Here is a 17772-nt window from a genome sequence, read left to right as displayed (position 1 = left end):
CCCGAGATGGCTGAGAACAGCTCCCCATGAAAGGTGATACTGCTGAAATGACATAGCTTTTCTGCATGGTCCAAACTTTTGAGTATCGGGAATTAGATTTCTGATTACAGTAGTCTGCAACATCTATTTTTGCAGCTGCATAACACAAAGCGGAATATGGCTCTGCACTGCACGTGTTTCATGAGACATGGTTAAACGCTGCAAATTGCTGAACTGTTTATGTTTCAATATTGTCCAAATTAATGAAAAAACTGTGACGGAATATTCACTCTTGTTTGCCAGACATGTGAAAATACCAATTCGGACAAACTTCCCAAGGACCATCTCATAATAGAGAAACTGGTAGCAGATGAACCAGATGCTCTACAGAGAAATTCTCAGTCAATTGCTGATGTTCATGATTTGTGAAGGAAACTTTGGAGAAAAAAACCCAACAAATCAACAAAAAGGGGGAAAAGCTTTCTATTGAATTACAGGTATGCACTGGCAAAATACATGATTTGAAAGTATTGTGCCAAGGCTCCTAACATGCTAACATTTTAGCATATTTGATTGATTTTTGTCTGCAACAACTTCCACTCACAATAGAATAATCAACAACTGGTTTTGAATATGCTGAGAATGTTTCTGCCAGAAGTACTTCAGTTGAAAGCCATGGCTCCTCTACCGCGAAAGTGAGGTTTACTAATAAATATTGAAATAGATTTTAACAGCTGGTTAGCTGACATAATACTAATCATGTAAAATTGTCTCATTTGCTAACTGTAATGAGAAATGACTGATGAGGTTGGAGTTGATGCACGCAAGGGTTAGAAACCATGCTGAAAAGCCTCCAAACACATAAAACCTCCAAACAGTTTTTTTTTCTGTTGCACTTTAATTAAAAAAGCTATGAAAATACACTCGGTGATTTGAATAATGGGACTGACTCTGCAGTAAGTGATGTGTGGTGGTTTTTTAATTGTAGATTGTAATTATTCTATTATAGCATTAATCATGATGTGCTTACATTTTAAGGTATTTTAAGATACCAAAACATCTTAAGATATCAAAAAGAATTTTCAGCATTAGTACTTACTGATCTCAATTCATTTTGCAATAATGTCTATTTTATACCACTTCCAAATAAAAGTTATAAATAAAATGTTAATGTTTATTTGCACTGAGTTATACTGTGGTGTGTTTTCAAACTTCACAATTATAAAGGTTCTAACCCTTTTATTGTCCGTGGAAGCCTATATTCTGATGCCACGAAGGAGGCTGGGAACTAGAGCTATTGGCAACGGGTGACTGTGCCCAGACCCCCTCATCTTGTCATGCAGCACGACACACTCGATTAGATTTTTAAGTGTGCAAGTTACCATTATTCATATTTTTTTCTGTGTCTCAAGTAAGAAGAACTTGGTTGACTCATATAAGCAAAACCGTTATTGTTTTTCCAACTTAAGACAAAAGAAGTATTCTTTGAAATTCAGCATGCAAGAGCAAATTAAAGCAACCACTTTAGCTGTGACAAGACCTGGACTTTCATCCTTCAAAACAATATTCCCAAACTGAAAACTCACTACTGTTATGATTTTTTCAGTTCCAGGTGATATTAGCCAGCTGAAGATGATACTCTATGAAGTCCAGTTTATCAAACCAATACATATGATGATGGTAATTCAGCTATTGCACAAAAAAGGAAATTTCATGTTTAATGGGTAGACTGGAATTGTGTTTGCACCCCAGAGTCAGGCACTAAAATAGAAAGGCCCATTTCTGCAGTATCTCTACTGTATGTGTATCATGGTTTAACCCCAGCTGGCAACTAAGCCCCACACAGCCGCTCGCTCACTCCCCCCCGGGTGGGATGGGGGAGAGAATCAGAAGGGTAAAAGTGAGAACACTCGTGGGTTGAGATAAAGACAGTTTAATAGGGAAAGCAAAAGCCACACACGCAAGCAAAGCAAAACAAGAAATTCATTCACTGCTTCCCATCGGCAGGCAGGTGTTCAGCCACCTCCAGGAAAGCAGGGCTCCATCACGCATAACGGTTACTTGGGAAGACAAACGCCATCACTCCGAACTCCCCTCTTCCTTCTTCTCCCCCCAGCTTTATATGCAGAGCACGATGTCATATGGTATGGAATACCCCTTTGGTTGGTTGGGGTCAGCTGTCCCAGCTGCGTCCCCTCCCGACTTCTTGTGCACCCCCAGCCTACTCGCTGGTGGGGTGGGGTGAGAAGCAGAAAAGGCCTTGACGCTGTGTAAGCACTGCTCAGCAATAGCTAAAACATCCCTGTGTTATCAACACTGTTTGCAGCACAAATCCAGAACATAGCCCCATATTAGCTACTATGAAGAAAATTAACTCTATCCCAGCCAAAATCAGCACATTCTCCAACCCTTCAGAGGTATACCTGCTGCGGCACAGACATAACCATGGCCATAGACGCTTTGAGATGTACCTGTTCTGGTGTGGACTTATCCACGGCCACAGACGCCTCAGGGCGTCCTGCTCCCATGTGGACTCAGCCACAGGTCACAGTCCCTTCGACTCGAGTCCACACTGGAGTTCCAGCCTGTCCAGCACAGCAGCACAGAGACAGCAGCGATGCCCTGGCCACCTGCCAGCCCAGGCACATCCCCACTGCTGTTATCAGAATGTTCCTGGCACAGCACGGTAAGGTGATCAGCAGTGCAGCAGTCCAGCAAGCAGCGAAAGCACAAAGCAGCCACTAACGAGAACTAGACTCTAATATACAGTGAGGCAAGCAAGCCCCATGGCAAGCACAGGAGCCTGCCGATTAATAGCTAAACAGCAGTAACAGCTATAAATTCAATCATCTAGCACATTCCAATCAAACCTGTCATTATCTCGAACCCTTCGAGCCCCACGTTGGGCACCAAAAGGGACCGTGGTGGTTTAACCCCAGCCAGTAACTAAGCCCCACACGGCCCCTCACTCACTCCCGCCAGTGTGTTGGGGGAGAGAACTGGAAGGGTAAAAGTGAGAAAACTCGTGGGTTGAGATAAAGACAGTTTAATGGGGAAAGCAAAAGCCGCACACACAAGCAAAGCAAAACAAGGAATTCATTCACTGCTTCCCATCGGCAGGCAGGTGTTCAGCCATCTCCAGGAAAGCAGGGCTCCATCACGGCTAACGGTTACTTGGGAAGACAAACACCATCACTCTGAACGTCCCCCCACTTCCTTCTTCTTCCCCAGCTTTATATACTGAGCATGACATCATATGGTATGGAATATCCCTTTGGTCAGTTGAGGTCAGCTGTCCCAGCTGTGTCCCCTCCCAACTTCTTGTGCACCCCCAGCCTGCTCGCTGGTGGGGTGGGGTGAGGAGCAGAAGAGGTCTTGTCTCTGTGTAAGCACTGCTCAGCAGTAACGAAAACATCCCTGTGTTATCAACACTGTTTGCAGCACAAATCCAAACCATAGCCCCATACCAGCTACTCTGAAGAAAATTGACTGTATCTCAGCCAAAACCAGCACAGTGTGAAATTATTTGGCTTTAGGGGACTGAAACTTTCATGTCCTAAATGTATTTAAACTTCTTGGAAAGTTCTTCCCAATGAATTCCAGAATTTTCCATCGAACTCCTTTGAACTAGATAGGTTCAGATAGGTATTTTTGAGATTTAAAAACATCTATGTACATTTATATTCTGTGACTCACAGCAGGATGAACTCACAGCAAAGGAAAAAGATGCTTTTCTCCCTTCAGAAATAGCAGGGACCTACCTGAACAGTTCCAATAGCATGTGCTGCCAGAAAAATAGCACACACTCAATTAAATTTAAAAAAAAAAAAAAAAATCTGAATTTTAACATTTTCCTTTCCTTCTTCTACATGTACATATTCACACATACTGATTTCAAAGGTGTATTATAAAGCTTTTAGTTTAACATAAATTTACAAAATTGGTATGTAGAATTTTATACAGCTTAAAAGAGGGTCTCCTAAAAACCCCTTTTGAAGAAGAAATGCTTCTGTAATCCAAGTAGTGTTGCCTGGAAAACAGACACTAGATTTCATAAGTGACTGAAGAAATGTTGTCCTGAAACGATAATTGGGTGCAGAACCTGTTCTCAGATCTCTCTCTTACTCACTTTGGTGCATTTTCCCAGTCTGTAAATGGTGGTGATAATCTTCCTTTGTTAATATGTGCTTGGAGATTCAGAGATAAAAATATTATCTGGATACTATTGGTTATCAGCTAAGTCCCTCATTTTATTTTGGAGTAAGTTTTAAAAGAATTGAAAGCTGAGAAAAGCTACTCCGTCTTTGATTTAAGCAATTTTATGTGGAGAAGGGGAATTTCGTTCTAAAACACACTAACATAGCTGCTAAAATGACTCTTATAACTTATTCTGCTATGTTAAATACAACAGTCCTAACTTTTTTCATGTGTTTGCCATAAAACAGATACAAAGCAGATGCAGAAGTCTCCCAGCTGTTTCAGTTTACCAATGCCAGTTTATATAGATGTCTGCCATCCAGAGGCAGGAACTTCGAAAGGGTTTCAGCTGCTTACATTGACTATGTAGAGTTGATCTGTTAATCTCAGTATAGGTAGGATTTTAAGATTTCTAGATCAAGTTTCATCTGGGAAAAACAACTACTACTGCAGAAATTTTATGTTAGAAAAATATTTTTATAATTTTTCTGGGTAGGGGTATAAAATTGGTCTCATAGTTTGTGAAGAATAGGTCTTGTTAAAGGCATTTTATACATTTTTTGAGATTACCAATGTAGTGCATTGGGGATTACTTCACAGAATTAACAGTTTGTTTTCTGTAAGACGTTTTCTTCTACTATACAACAGTCTTATTAAAAAAAAAACAAATTATACTAAGGCATATACAAAAATGAGTAGTCATTTTTGGTTAATCTGAATAGTAGAATGATGGAAAGGGGGTGAAAGCAATTTCTAACATTTGGGAAGAACTGTGGATTTGTCAGAGTTTAGAATGAAGTCTATTGTCTGTGAAACGCTACAAAGTTAACATTTTCTGATTTGTCTGTATTTGAAAGTTAGTTCAAGTTAAGCTGGGGTGTGAATCTGAATTGCATTAGATATTTCAAAAATCATACTTCCATGTCCAGTTTTATTCCAAAATAAAATGTGCTGAAATAACTATAGGTGTAGGCAAAACATGTACTGTTGTTTTCAGATTTCATGTTAACCTCCTCCTTTGATGAGAAACAGCTCATACCATCAGAACTGAGGTTTTGGCCATATGCAGAACTTGGCAAGCATCTCTGCGTGAATTTATACATTGAGTAAAATTCCTGACTGATTATGAGAGGCAGAAAAATATCCCTACCTGGCGCACATGTCTGGGCAAAAACTGAGAAAAAAAGAGTATTACAGAAGTCAATCTGAACAGGCAGTCTACTATATGTAGTAGTAGGAGACTGGCATTTGAAGATTATGCCTCCTGATTAATTCACAAGAGAAGGAATATTCGTGTTGTAAAAGACACATTTGTTTCCTGTGTTCTGCATCACCCATCTGCGCAAAACTCTGGAATCTTGGTTGTATGATAAGGCAAGTGGTGTAAAGTTATTGTGTATGGAAACAAACCTATGTAGCAAAAGCTATACAAATATACTGGCTTTTAGTGGCATTCTAGTACTGCTTGTGAAAGAACATTCAGAAGAAAAATGCTTTATTTTTATTTGGATCTCTTCACCTTCACCAGATTGATACATGTCTACTTAAATCACTCTTACATACTGAAAGATTAAGTTAGACGTATAATTTCATCACCTGAAATAAATAAAAAGTAGTATACTGAACACAACTTGAATGCTTTGATGAGAACCGAAGGTGCTAGCTATGGTTAAATGATGGCAGTATTTTAAACATTTGTACCATTCACTCAAAATTTTCTCGAAGTCTCAATAAGATGACAAAAGTTCCCGACATTCAAACTGCGTTATACAATGGTAATTTTAATGTTTTGACTTTTTTTTTCCCTAAAGACTGCTAGCTTTTTTTTTAATTCAGTGCATAATTGCAGAATTACGAAAGCCTGACTAAAAAAACAGAACAAAGAGCGTGTTGTTTAGCATCCTGCAGATGTATTAATGTGAGTTGATATGTAAATAGCCTACACTGAAACATCTAGTCATTTGACAACCAAACTCAGCTGAGAAATGCCCACTGAAAGGAGTATCAGTCCTACGACCACATGTGCGGTTCCTCCCCAAACAAGGTACCTATTGGTCTTTTTTCTTTGTTTAATAGAGTGTTGAGTAAGTCAGGTGAGTAACAGGTGCTACAACACCACACAAAGAATAACTGGTGATTGAGAAAAATACTGCGACAAGTAGGAAAAGCAGTTTGACGTACAGGCAAATACTCTGACAAATATAAACCTCTGAGATTAGCTTGTTTTGCTGACAGCAATGCAAATTCTTTGAGATTTTCATGTACCCACAGAAGGTTTCTCAGACAAAGTTTTTTGTAGACTATCTTACAGTTGTACTTAGGTTGGCAATAGTATACTTGTTATTCTATGTGCTGCTTGGCCAATACAAAGTATTACTCTATATGCTCTACCGAGCAATTCCAAACATTGTTTGCTACAACATTAACTGGGAAACTGGCAGCTAGAATTTCCTTGCAGAAATGCTGTTTGTTCTTAATTGCATCTTGGTAGAAGTCAAGCATTGCTCCTTTCTATTATAGGAGAACACAAGAACAAATAAATTCTTCATGCTTATTCTCCTATCTGAATTAGTAATGCTAGCCTCACTTGTTGATCACATTCCATCTAATCCTGTTCATTGTAGTTGTAATTGAGCAAAGCATTGCTGGTTCCCTCCAATGAACGGTTTTGGCAATAACAGTAAGAATTAAAGTCTGTTAGATTCTCTCTCCTTGAAGAAGATACATGATTATGGAAAACATCAGTGAAGCAGTTCAAAGATCTTGTGATATATGTAAAAAATAATCAAAGAACGAACCATTCCACCAACTATAGAATTGCACTGACTACAGACATTCCGAGCAAGGTAGCAGTAACGTAACACTTTTAATGGATATTCAAAGACTTCCTGAGATTACTAAATAATATCTACCTCCATTATTATAGAAATTTAATAAAAAGTATTATTCCAAGCTTCTTATCAATTAAGAATGATTGAGTAAGTAAACTCCTTTCAGGAAAGCACCTTTAATTCTCACAGAATGAGAGTTCCTGAGGCTGGAAGGGCCCCCAGTCCAACCCCACCCTGCTCAAAACAAGGTCAACTAAAGCAGGTTACTCAGGCCAGGTTTTGAGCATCTCCAGGAATAGAGACTCCACGACTTCTCTGGGCAGCCAGTTCCAGCAGTCAACCACCCTCACAGTAAAACAAGGATTTTTTCTTACAATTCAATGAAATTTCCTGTATTTCAATTTGTGCCCATTGCCTCTTGTTCTGTCACTGGACACCACTGAGAAGAGTCTGGCTGTCTGTTTATACTGTTCCATCTGGTACTTATTCACATTGATAAGAAGCCTCCTGAGCTGGGGAGCCCAGTACTGGACACAAAGTTCCAGATGTGGCCTCACCAGTGCTGAGCAGAGGGCAAGGATTACCTTGGGATATCATCTGGTGATGCTCTTGCTAATGCAGCCCATGGGGCTGTTGGCCTTCTTTGCAACAAGGGCACACTGCTTGCTCATGTTAAACTTGTTAAACAGGATTCCCAGGTCCTTTTCTGCCAGCTGGCTTTCCAGCCAGTTGGTCTCCAGCATGCACTGGTGCATGGGGTTATTCCTGCCCAGGTGCAGGACTTGGCATTTCCCTTTGCCCAACAACAGGAGATGCTTGTCAGCCCATTTCTCCAGACTTTTGAGGTCACTCTGAATGGTAGCATGTACACTCTAAGGTATCAGCCACTCCTCTGAATTCTGTATCATCTGCAGACCTGCTGAGGTTGCACTATGTCCCACTGCCCAGGTCATTAACAAAGACATAATGATGATATAACAGCATTGGACCCAACATTGACTCTGGGGTACATCACTATTGATTCATTCCCAGCTGCGCCACTGATCCCAGCCCTTTGAGCAGGGCAGTTCAGCCAGCTTCCAATGCACCCGATTGCCCACTCATCTAATCCGTACTTCATCAGTTTGTCTATGAGGATGTTATGGGATGCAGTCACAAAAGCCTTGCTAAAGTCAAGATAAACCCTATTAGCTGCTCTCCCCTTGTTCACGGAGCCAGTCATTTCATGGCAGAAGCTATCAGGTGGTCAGGTGTAATTTTCTCTTCATAAATCCACGCTCACAACTCCCAGTCACCTTCTTGTCCTCAACATGTTTGAAAACAGCTTCCAGGACGATTGCTCTGTCACTTTCCCAGGGATGGAGGTGAGGCTGACTGGCCTGTAGTTTTCCAGATGCTCCTCCTTGCCCATCCACCTCCCCCAAACACTACAACCTTTCGAAGATAATTAATGGTGGTCTCACAGCAACATTGGCTAGATTTCTCAACAGTCATAGGGACCCATCAGGTCCCATTGACTTGGGTGTGTACAATTAATTTAACCTGATTCTCCTCTGCCAGGGGTATGACTTCCTTACTCCATGCTTTCTCACTGGTCTCAGGGGCTTGGGGTTTCCAGACGCAAGTTTTACCAGTGCCCCAGGAGTAGCTGAATCTAAGTTAAATTTTATTTTTCATAAATTGCTTAAAACTTAGAACTATTTGATTTTATATCAAATAGATATGCTCTGTGGATAACATTCTTTTGGAATTCTTTAAGGCTCGATTTCAGGAAGGCTAACAAATGCTTTCTAATGTTTCTATCTTTACCTTACCTCATTTCCATTCCCTACCCCTGGAAGTGCAAAAAGTACCACACTGATGTCCACCTCTAACAGACCACCCACTGTCTACTCTAAAGGTGACTTCTGTAAGGAAAAAGACTTTTCTCCTGATCATCTAAAACCGGTTTTACTGTAACCTTCTGAATTGCGAATATTTTGCTACTGGCACTTGCAATTAACATTTCCCAGTAAATGCTTTTCAAACCATGCGGAAAGATCAGGAATACCATCTTGGACAAAAGGTTAATAGTTGCTTTTGTTTAAAGATTTTACCATTTTACATGTAAGTAACCTGGAATTTAAGTTTCATGATCTCTGTAAGGACAATGTATTGCTGTTGTTTTTCAGAATCTAAAAAGAAGAGGCAATGATGCAGTTTTAGGGGAAGATTATTTTCTATACATAGAAATGTATAGAAATTAATGAAACAGAAAAGGTATGTTGTTGTAAGGGCAAGCAAATGCTCCATATTCTGAGATTTGCCCTGTACCTCTAAACAAACCCACTTTTTCTTTTCAGAAAGGATTGCTTACTTGCCCTCATGAACACGCATATTGTTGATGCATGGATAGTTTATCACTTATTGTTTGCCTTCACGGTGTCTGAAAACTGCTCACTAGGGGACCCCTATGAATTGCAAAGTCCCACTCAGTCTAATTTCTGCAGCAACTTCGAAGGAAACGGAAAGAATTTTGACTACACAATGGTTGCTCATAATCAGTTCTCTTTGAAGCGCAGTTTGCACCTGTTTTTACATATTAAGAATAGGAATTTTTAAGCAATAACTTTCCTCTCCCAGAAAGGTGTTCATGCATATTTTTGAGAATTTAATGCACTGACTGTAAAGCTGTTCTCCCAAGCACCCCATAAACTCTGGATGACTCTGCAATTGCAAAGGGCTTTCTGAAATCATGGTTAGAGTTCCAGGACTGGAGCCCAGTCAAAATCTATTGTGTGGATTGTCAGGAGACTGATATTGGGATCCCCAGCTGGGAGAAGTTGAAGGATTTCTGCACTGCAGGACTTTGCTAGTTAACCTGACATCATTGCCCGTACAAGCAAGGCGAAGGTAAAATGAAAGAATTTATTTACTGAATCTTAAGTGCACCAATACAGTTACTAAAAAGTATAAAAAGGTGAACAAAATTGAAAAGAATCTCCTACATGTATTAATCCACTTAGATGACAGCTAGTTTTCTCTCGGCCTACAGCAACCCATAAGATGATGTTAATGCAGGTCTGTTAACCGTTGATTAGCGAGATAATGATCTTTGGGCACTGCTTGTACCTTGATTCCCCTTCTGCACGTCTACCCATTTTATTTAACTTTTTTCCTCAATAGCTCTGTTTTTTATTATAGGAAAGGGAGTGGCTCTTAAATACTTTTAAATTTTGAACAGTTTGGCTAAAATGGAGTCATTGTTTGATTCTGGCATTTTAATGGCAGCCTGCGTGAACCAAGGCTTTTGGCATTGGGTTCCTGGGGTTTTTTTTGCTATTCTTCTGAAATCCAAATTAATTTATTTATTTGTATTATTTTCCAAGCTAATTTTGTCCTGTGGCAGGGACTGACAAGTACAAAGTTTAAACAGTGTTTTCCTTCTGTTTTGTTTTTGGGAAGCAGACCCAGTAGCTCAGCAGTAGCTCAGAATTCGTATATACCATTAAAGGCTTTACCTGAAGGAGGGTATCCCAGTCAGTTCTGACATCACAGAACTTTTTTATTTGTGAATTTTAGAGCTCATTTTTCTGGTACTCCTCACTGAGTGATGCAAGGAGAAAGGACAAAAATGTTCAAAGCAGTAGTAGCTTCTACACCTCTGCTAACTGTCTTTGGATGACATGTACTAGTTAAAACACAGGAAATCTTTACGTAATGTTCCTATAGATAGAATAATCATACCAGTTTAATTTTGCATAATATATAACAAAAGATCTTGAATTGTCCAGTTACACTTCTCTGAACTTAGGCTAATGAAAAGCTACCAGGATGGCTGAAAGAAAGGATTTAACTTTAATCTTAGATCTTGTACTTTTGGAATATGGATTCAATTTAGACAAAGAATGTGAGTGCACAGATTATCATTTTGAAATGAGTACTACCTGAATCATATGCACAGGCATTTTTAAATAAAATAAATCTCTGACAACTGCTTGGAATTAATTAAAATTCTGTAACATATTAAGCACCGATAAAGGAAGCACTACCCAGACTTATCTATGGAGATTCCGTAACAACTGACCTACTTGCTCACGGAAGCATCACAGATTTGTGATCTTTTTCAGCCCAGACAGCTTCAAAAATACTTCAGTCCCTTCTCAGTTCGGGTTTGGGGTATGGAAAGTCTTAAAAATGAAAATATTTATGTCTGAAACCTTAAAGCTTTCAGTGCCAAGACGCACAGTTCTTTACCACCTAGGAAAGACTGCAGTTAGATCCTTAATAGCGATCACCCACACGCATGGTGCTCAGTCTAATTTTCTCCAGTCAATTTAATTTTTAAAGGGAACTTGAACTGTAACTCCAGGTAAAATCAATTTAATTGGGATAGGTTCCCAGTCAAGTTGTAACAAAACGTTTAACAACTTATTCCATTACAACCCCTTCCTGTTTAAATGTAGTTAGGGTGTTTTCAAGGGTTTATTCCCTAGGGTAATTAAACTGCCTCTTACTGAACTTGGCTACCAAAAGAGCATTCAAATGAGAAATCTATTTTTTCTTCCATTTCTTGCGGGCAGATTTTAATTCGCTGGCAGAGCGTTCAGGGTATTTCATGCCGAATCAATTAATGGACCCAACCCAGCCCTATTACAGGAGGGGCCTTCTACCTAGACTCTGGTACTCCGGGTTTAAATTGAGAGTCCTTTCGCTTTGCTGAAGGAGGAGGAAACCCGTCAGCGAGGTGTTCGGGCCGCGTTGGCGCGGGGATCGGCCAGAGGCGCCCGCACCGTCCCCACGCGCGACGGAGCGATCGAACCGCCTCAGTCCCTCCGGCGGGGGCTGCGTGGGGCGCCCGGGCCGCCGCGCTCGCCTGCTCCTTCCCGCGGCCGCCCCGCAGCGCCTGCGGCCCGGTCCCACTGCAGCCCGCGCCCGAGGCGGCTGGCGTGTGCGCCAAGGGAGGCCGGGGGGGACGCGGCCACTAAGGGCCAGGCCGCACGCGCGGCCCCGCGCCCTCTTCTAGGCTGGTCTCGCCCTGGCAACGGCGGCCCGGCCGGCTCCTTGGGAAGCGAGGCTCTTCCCCTCGCGGCCCAGCGGGGGGTACGGCCGCCGGAGGCCGGCCTGCGCGGGGTGGGGGCGCCCGCTCCCCCGGAGCCGCAGCCGGCAGGAAGCGAAGGGCTGCCCGCCCAGAAACTCCTCCAGGGAGCAGTCGAGTCTGCCGCTAGAGCGCCCGCGCGCTAGGACGCTCTAGCAGGCGCCGCGCGCTCCTCTCTGTCGTCAGGTCCGCCTCTCCGGCTGTGTGTGGCACCGCCGGGCGCGGAGCGGTCGGGCAGGCTCCGCCATGATGAACAGCGGAGGGATCGGGGTGCCGCTGGGCTTCCCCTTGGGCCCCACATCTGTCATCCAGGTGACGAACCTGTCCTCGGCAGTGACCAGTGAGCAGATGCGGACTCTATTCGGCTTCCTGGGAGATATCGAGGAGCTGCGCCTCTATCCCCCGGAGTAAGTGGGGCCTGCGCCGGCCACCGGAGCGATAGAGATTGGGAGGAGGAAGAGGCCTAGAGGGGCCGGGAGGGTGGAGGGAAGGGAAGAGGCAGAGGGCCCCGTGTGCCATCTTGAGTGTGGGCACCAGCGCCTCCCGCACGGGCAGGCGGTCACATGGTCCCACCCCTTTGTATGGCAGGAGCGGTAGGGGAAAGGAGCTTCGCCCGGACTTAAGATGGCGGCCCTGGCCCGGAGAAGGGGAGCAAGCCGCGGCATCTCCGGAGCGGCGGGTTTTCTTGTGGCGGCGGCCAGGCCTGCGGCGGCCTGCGGGGGGGTGCCGGCACTGGGTCACAGCCGAAAGCCTGGCGAGGAGTGTGCTCCCAGGCTGCCCCGGAGCGCTTCCCCGGCGCAGGTCTCTTTCCCCCCTTTTCCTGAAAACCCCCTTTCTGTGGCCCACCTTTCTCTTCGCTCGGACTGAGTGGAAGGGCGTCGGGCGAGAGAGCCCCAGACCCGACGCCCGCCCGGCTGCCAGGTCGAGCTGCTCGGGCGCTGCGTGTGCAACTCTTTTTTTTTTTTTTTTTTTTTCCTCCTTTCTTCTTTCCTTTTTTTTTTTCTCGGAGGGCTCTGTTCTCCGAGAAAGGACCGCTCGAACAGAAGCCAAAATAGCCGTTCACAGAGGGACGGAACCTGCCCTGCCTTGTGCTTAGAAATGCTTCTGATAACCCGTGTGCAGTAATTGAAAGTTAATAACGGACATTACACGTTTCTCTAAATTGTAGCTGTTCTCATTATGTCAGCTGCATGCGAGGGATGCACTCAGATGGAAGATACTGAGGTTCGCAAAATAACAATATTGTTTCTCCCAAGCAGATGATGATCAGCAGAACAGGGGAGGAAAAGAAATATTTTTTTCTTAACGCATCTGTTGTACTAGGAAGTGAATGACAGACGTGTCCTTTCAAACCATTTATCTTTTCTTTTTTCTTACGAAAATTAAATAGGAATAGCAGAAAGAGGAGGGAGTCATTCACATCCAGATACTTCAATTTTAATACAAAGAACACATTCAGATGAATAAAATTCCGATTTTTAAAACTAATTAGCAAAAAAGTTGGTATTTATCCATTTTTATATGTTAATACATTCCATCTGAGTAGGTTTGAATGAGGACTATTCAGAAAAATTAAATATGATTTAATATGTACATGAAGTATATGCAGTAGGCATCCGTTAATGTAAAGGTATGCTTAAAACAGCCTTACTGAGTTTTAAACACACTTTAATGATTTATGGTGATTATAACAGGTTTTTAGGGTTTTACTTTGGACTTATCCCACCTGCTTCTGAATACGCTTGAGTTTTCTCCTGACCAAATGTATTTTTTGTTACAGCTGTTGCTCTTATTTTTCACTAAGTTATATAACAGATTTTGAGGCAAATATATACTTTCTTGACATTCATATGCAAATAATGTTTGTGCCTATGTATAAAATTTTGCCAGTGTGTATATACACATAAAATATTAAAATCCAGTACCATAGTAGGGTTTGACTTGGAAATGTCAAGGTTATAATGCTGTAAACATCAGTTCTAAATGATTAATTTAGTTTTCAGAGATAAGATGCAGGATTGTGATTACTTATTTTAGTCTTGGTTTTATTTACAGTTTTTATGCATAACTTTTAGAAATATGGATATCCTTGCCTAATAGTTATGGACATTTGACCTGACTTTCAAATTATTACCTTGGAAAAAAATTAAGTATTTGCTTTAATGCCCTTCTTGTGAAACAAAAAAAGATATGCTTCCTGTTGACTTTCTGAAAATATATTTGAATAATACTATGACAAATTCAGAAAATAGTGTTTCATTGATGAGTGCATGGGAAGCAAAGGTGTCCGAAGCAAAAAGATGCTACAATGGATGTCTGCAATTTGTTAAAATTATTCTCTGCTACTGTTTTTTCCTTACATATTTAATGACTTAAGGCCCAGATTTTTTACAATGAATTCTTTCTATTAATTCAATTAAAAGGGAAATTTGCTTTTTACATTGGAATCAGCATCAGCAAAAAATAATGTCATCTCAGTGTTAGCTTTAAAAACAATTCTGTAAGAAATCCAAACTTCCAATGTATTTTAGAGCATGAGTTTTGTTACCTTCATGGAACAGCAGAAACTCACTTTTCAGTCTGGTTTCTAGATGAAAAACATAATTCATTAAGTTGAATTAGTGAACTGCAGGTCTCATGGATATTGACTATGGAATGAAAAAAATTAATGTGCTCTTTTTAATTTATTTCATGCTGAGGAATGAGAGGAAGGTGACAGTAGCTTTCAGTCATCTGAGAGTATTTGTGTTACCTAAGTTAAGTAAAAGCTATCACTGAGACTGGGACCCCATTCGCTAGCCTTTGTACAGAAATACATAGTGAAAAAAATAAAGCCAACAATTCTTGTTTCAGGAATAATATATGGTGTAATATTAAAAGAGTATAATCCTAACTTTTTTAATAGATTAAGCAATGAGGTGAAATAAAGTTACATGTCGCATTGCGTAGAATTGCAACCTGTTTTCTCTCTAATTCTGTATTGCAAATACTCAGTTTACACACAAAATATTTTTACATAGTCAAGATGAGTTTGCAGAGCAGAGTGAAGTTGTGTTCTCTTCTGTATGCATCATTTCATGTATATAAAAAAAAGGGCATTCATGTTAAGGAATTTATTGTAATAGTTGTAATCCCATTGCCTTTGCTGGGCATGTTTATTTCTAATGGATGTGAACTTCCAGTTCTGTTGGTAATGCACAACAGTAAACGGAATATGTATACAGATGTATGTATATGTACATGGATACACACGCTTAAAGTGTATAAACTCCCTTTTCTCTATGATCTTTCCAACTAAAAGTATAAATTATCCCCCACCTCTTCCAAGTCAGTCATGTCTGTCAGCCTTCTACTTTCTCCCTTAATCTGCTGAAGTGTAATCTACAAAATTTGATTGTATTAAATACTCAAATTTTTTAATACCAAAACTACTTTTTTTAATTGAAAGGAAATAGGATCATAGAATATCTTGAGTTGGAAGGGACCCATAAGGATCGTTGAGCCCAACTCCCTGCTCCTTGCAGGACTACCTAAAACTAAACCATATGACTAAGAACATTGTCCAGATGCCCCTTGAACTCTGACAGGCTTGATGCTGTGACCACTTCCCTGGGGAGCCTGTTCCAGTGACCGACTACCCTCTCCGTGAAGAACCTTTTCCTAATGCCCAACCTGAACTTCCCCCTTCATTCCATCTCCTTGTGTCCTATCGCTGGTCACCAGAGAGAGGAGATCAGCACCTCCCCCTCCGCTGCCCCACTTGAGGAAGTTGTAGGCTCCAGTGAGGTCACCCCTCAGCCTTCTTTTCTCCAAGCTGAGCAAAGCAAGTGACCTCAGCCGCTCCTCCTAAGTCTTGCCCTCGAGACCTTTCACCATCTTAGTTGCCCTCCTCTGGACACACTCTAATAGTTTGATGTCCTTCTTATATTGAGGTGCCCAAAACTGCACACACTACTCGAGGTGGGGCTGCACCAGCGCGGTGTAGAGTGGGACAATCACCACCCTCGACCTGCCGGCTATGCTGTGCTTGATGCACCCTAGGACGTGGTTGGCCCTTTTGGCTGCCAGGGCACACTGTTGACTCACATTCAACTTGCCATCAACCCAAACCTCCAGATCTCTTTCCTCAGGGCTGCTCTCCAGCCTCTCGTCCCCCAATTTGTACGTATAACCAGGATTACCCCATCCCAGGTGGAGAATCTGGCACTTGCTCTTGTTAAATTTCATGCAGTTGGTAATTGCCCAGCTCTCCAGTCTATCCAGATCTCTCTGTAATGCCTCCCTACCCTTGAGGGAGTCCACAGCTCCTCCTAGTTTAGTGTCATCAACAAACATACTTAAGGTACATTTGATTCCTGCATCCAGACCATTTATAAAAACATTTAAGAGCACTGGCCCTAAAATCAAGCCCTGGGGAACTGCACTGGTGACTGGTTGCCAGCCTGAGGTAACCCCATTTACTACAGCTCTTTGAGCCTGACCCGTTAGCCAATTGCTCACCCAACACATTATGAATATGTCTAGCTGTGTGCTGGACATTCTGTCCAGCAGGATACTGTGAGAGACAGTGTCAAAAGCTTTGCTAAAATCCAAAAACCCCACATCTACTGGCTTCCCTTGGTCAACTATGTGAGTGACCTTGTCATTAAAGGAAATAAGTTGGTTAAGCAGGACTTTCCCCTCGTGAACCTGTGCTGGCTATGACCAATGACTGCATCGTCACTCAAGTGTTTTTCAATAACTCTCAGAATAACCTTCTCCATAATTTTCCAGGCACTGAAGTGAGACTGACCTGTAATTGCCAGGGTCTTCCTTCTTACCCTTCTTGAAAATTGGGACAACATTTGCTAGCTTCCAGTGAACTGGGACCTTTCCAGGTTCCCAAGACCATTGAAAAATAATGGAGGGAGGTCCCGCGAGAACATTGGCCAGCTCTTTCAGTACTCTGGGATGAAACCCATTGGGTCCCATAGACTTATGTGTATCCAGCTGGAGCAGCAAGTCTCGAACAAGTCTCATTCTGGTATTTGTGCATTAACGTAGTCAAGGACATGGACCATTTGGAGCATTGCTCTTGACAACTTAATTTCTTTTTGAAATTTTTTTTCCCATTCTTGGAAGATGCAGCTTTGCATGTTAGCTTTGGATTGTTTTTTTCCTAATCCTCTGATATTTTGCTCTGTCAGAGCAATCCAAGAGGATTGTAGAAGTGGTGAATTTGATCAGGTGATCATTTCCACCTTATAGAAAATTCCTTTGATAACACTGTTCCATTGTAATTCATTGTGCAACAATGAACTACCGCTGACTTGAATGAAAAAAGAGAAGATTTTTGCCTTACTAAGGAGTGAGGATGATGTCTCTGGCACGTATAGGTTTTGTGCTTCAGTGATTGTAGAGCAAAGTACAGGGCTGTACTGTGGTTGTCTGAACTAGCATTTTTAGAGAGGAGAGTTCCTTTTTACCCATTTTCTACATTTTTCCTATCATTAACATGTACCTCGGTTTCATAGGATGCAGCAGAGAATTTCCTTAAAAAACTAAAAGGGAGTCTCAACTGCTGAATATAATTACTTACAGATTATATTAAAAAGAAAGCATATTAATGTTAGAGTAGTTTACTTAAAATTTGTTTTTTTAAGCTTGCAAAATGTGGAGAGGAGGAGAGAAACCACGTCATTTTTTTAA

At 41.8% G+C, this 17772-nt stretch overlaps 1 protein-coding gene across 9 annotated transcripts in view; it reads left to right on the top strand.

Moving 5' to 3' along the window:
- Positions 1-12132: 12132 nt before the first annotated feature.
- SREK1 (splicing regulatory glutamic acid and lysine rich protein 1) overlaps positions 12133-17772 on the top strand; it is a 76377-nt gene continuing 70737 nt past the window's right edge. For all 9 annotated transcript variants that reach the window (XR_012670859.1, XR_012670858.1, XM_075136589.1 and 6 more), the window contains exon 1: positions 12133-12491. Coding sequence is in view for 7 of the 9 variants with exons in the window: in XM_075136589.1 (XP_074992690.1) it covers positions 12331-12491 (161 nt within the window). In the remaining 2 variants the exon portion in view is untranslated. The remainder of the gene's footprint in view (positions 12492-17772) is intronic.

Source organism: Calonectris borealis, chromosome Z (assembly GCF_964195595.1).
Source record: "Calonectris borealis chromosome Z, bCalBor7.hap1.2, whole genome shotgun sequence".
Lineage (NCBI taxonomy): Eukaryota > Metazoa > Chordata > Aves > Procellariiformes > Procellariidae > Calonectris > Calonectris borealis.
The sequence above is the reverse complement of the archived record's forward strand: the minus strand, read 5'-3'. Positions and strand labels throughout refer to the sequence as shown.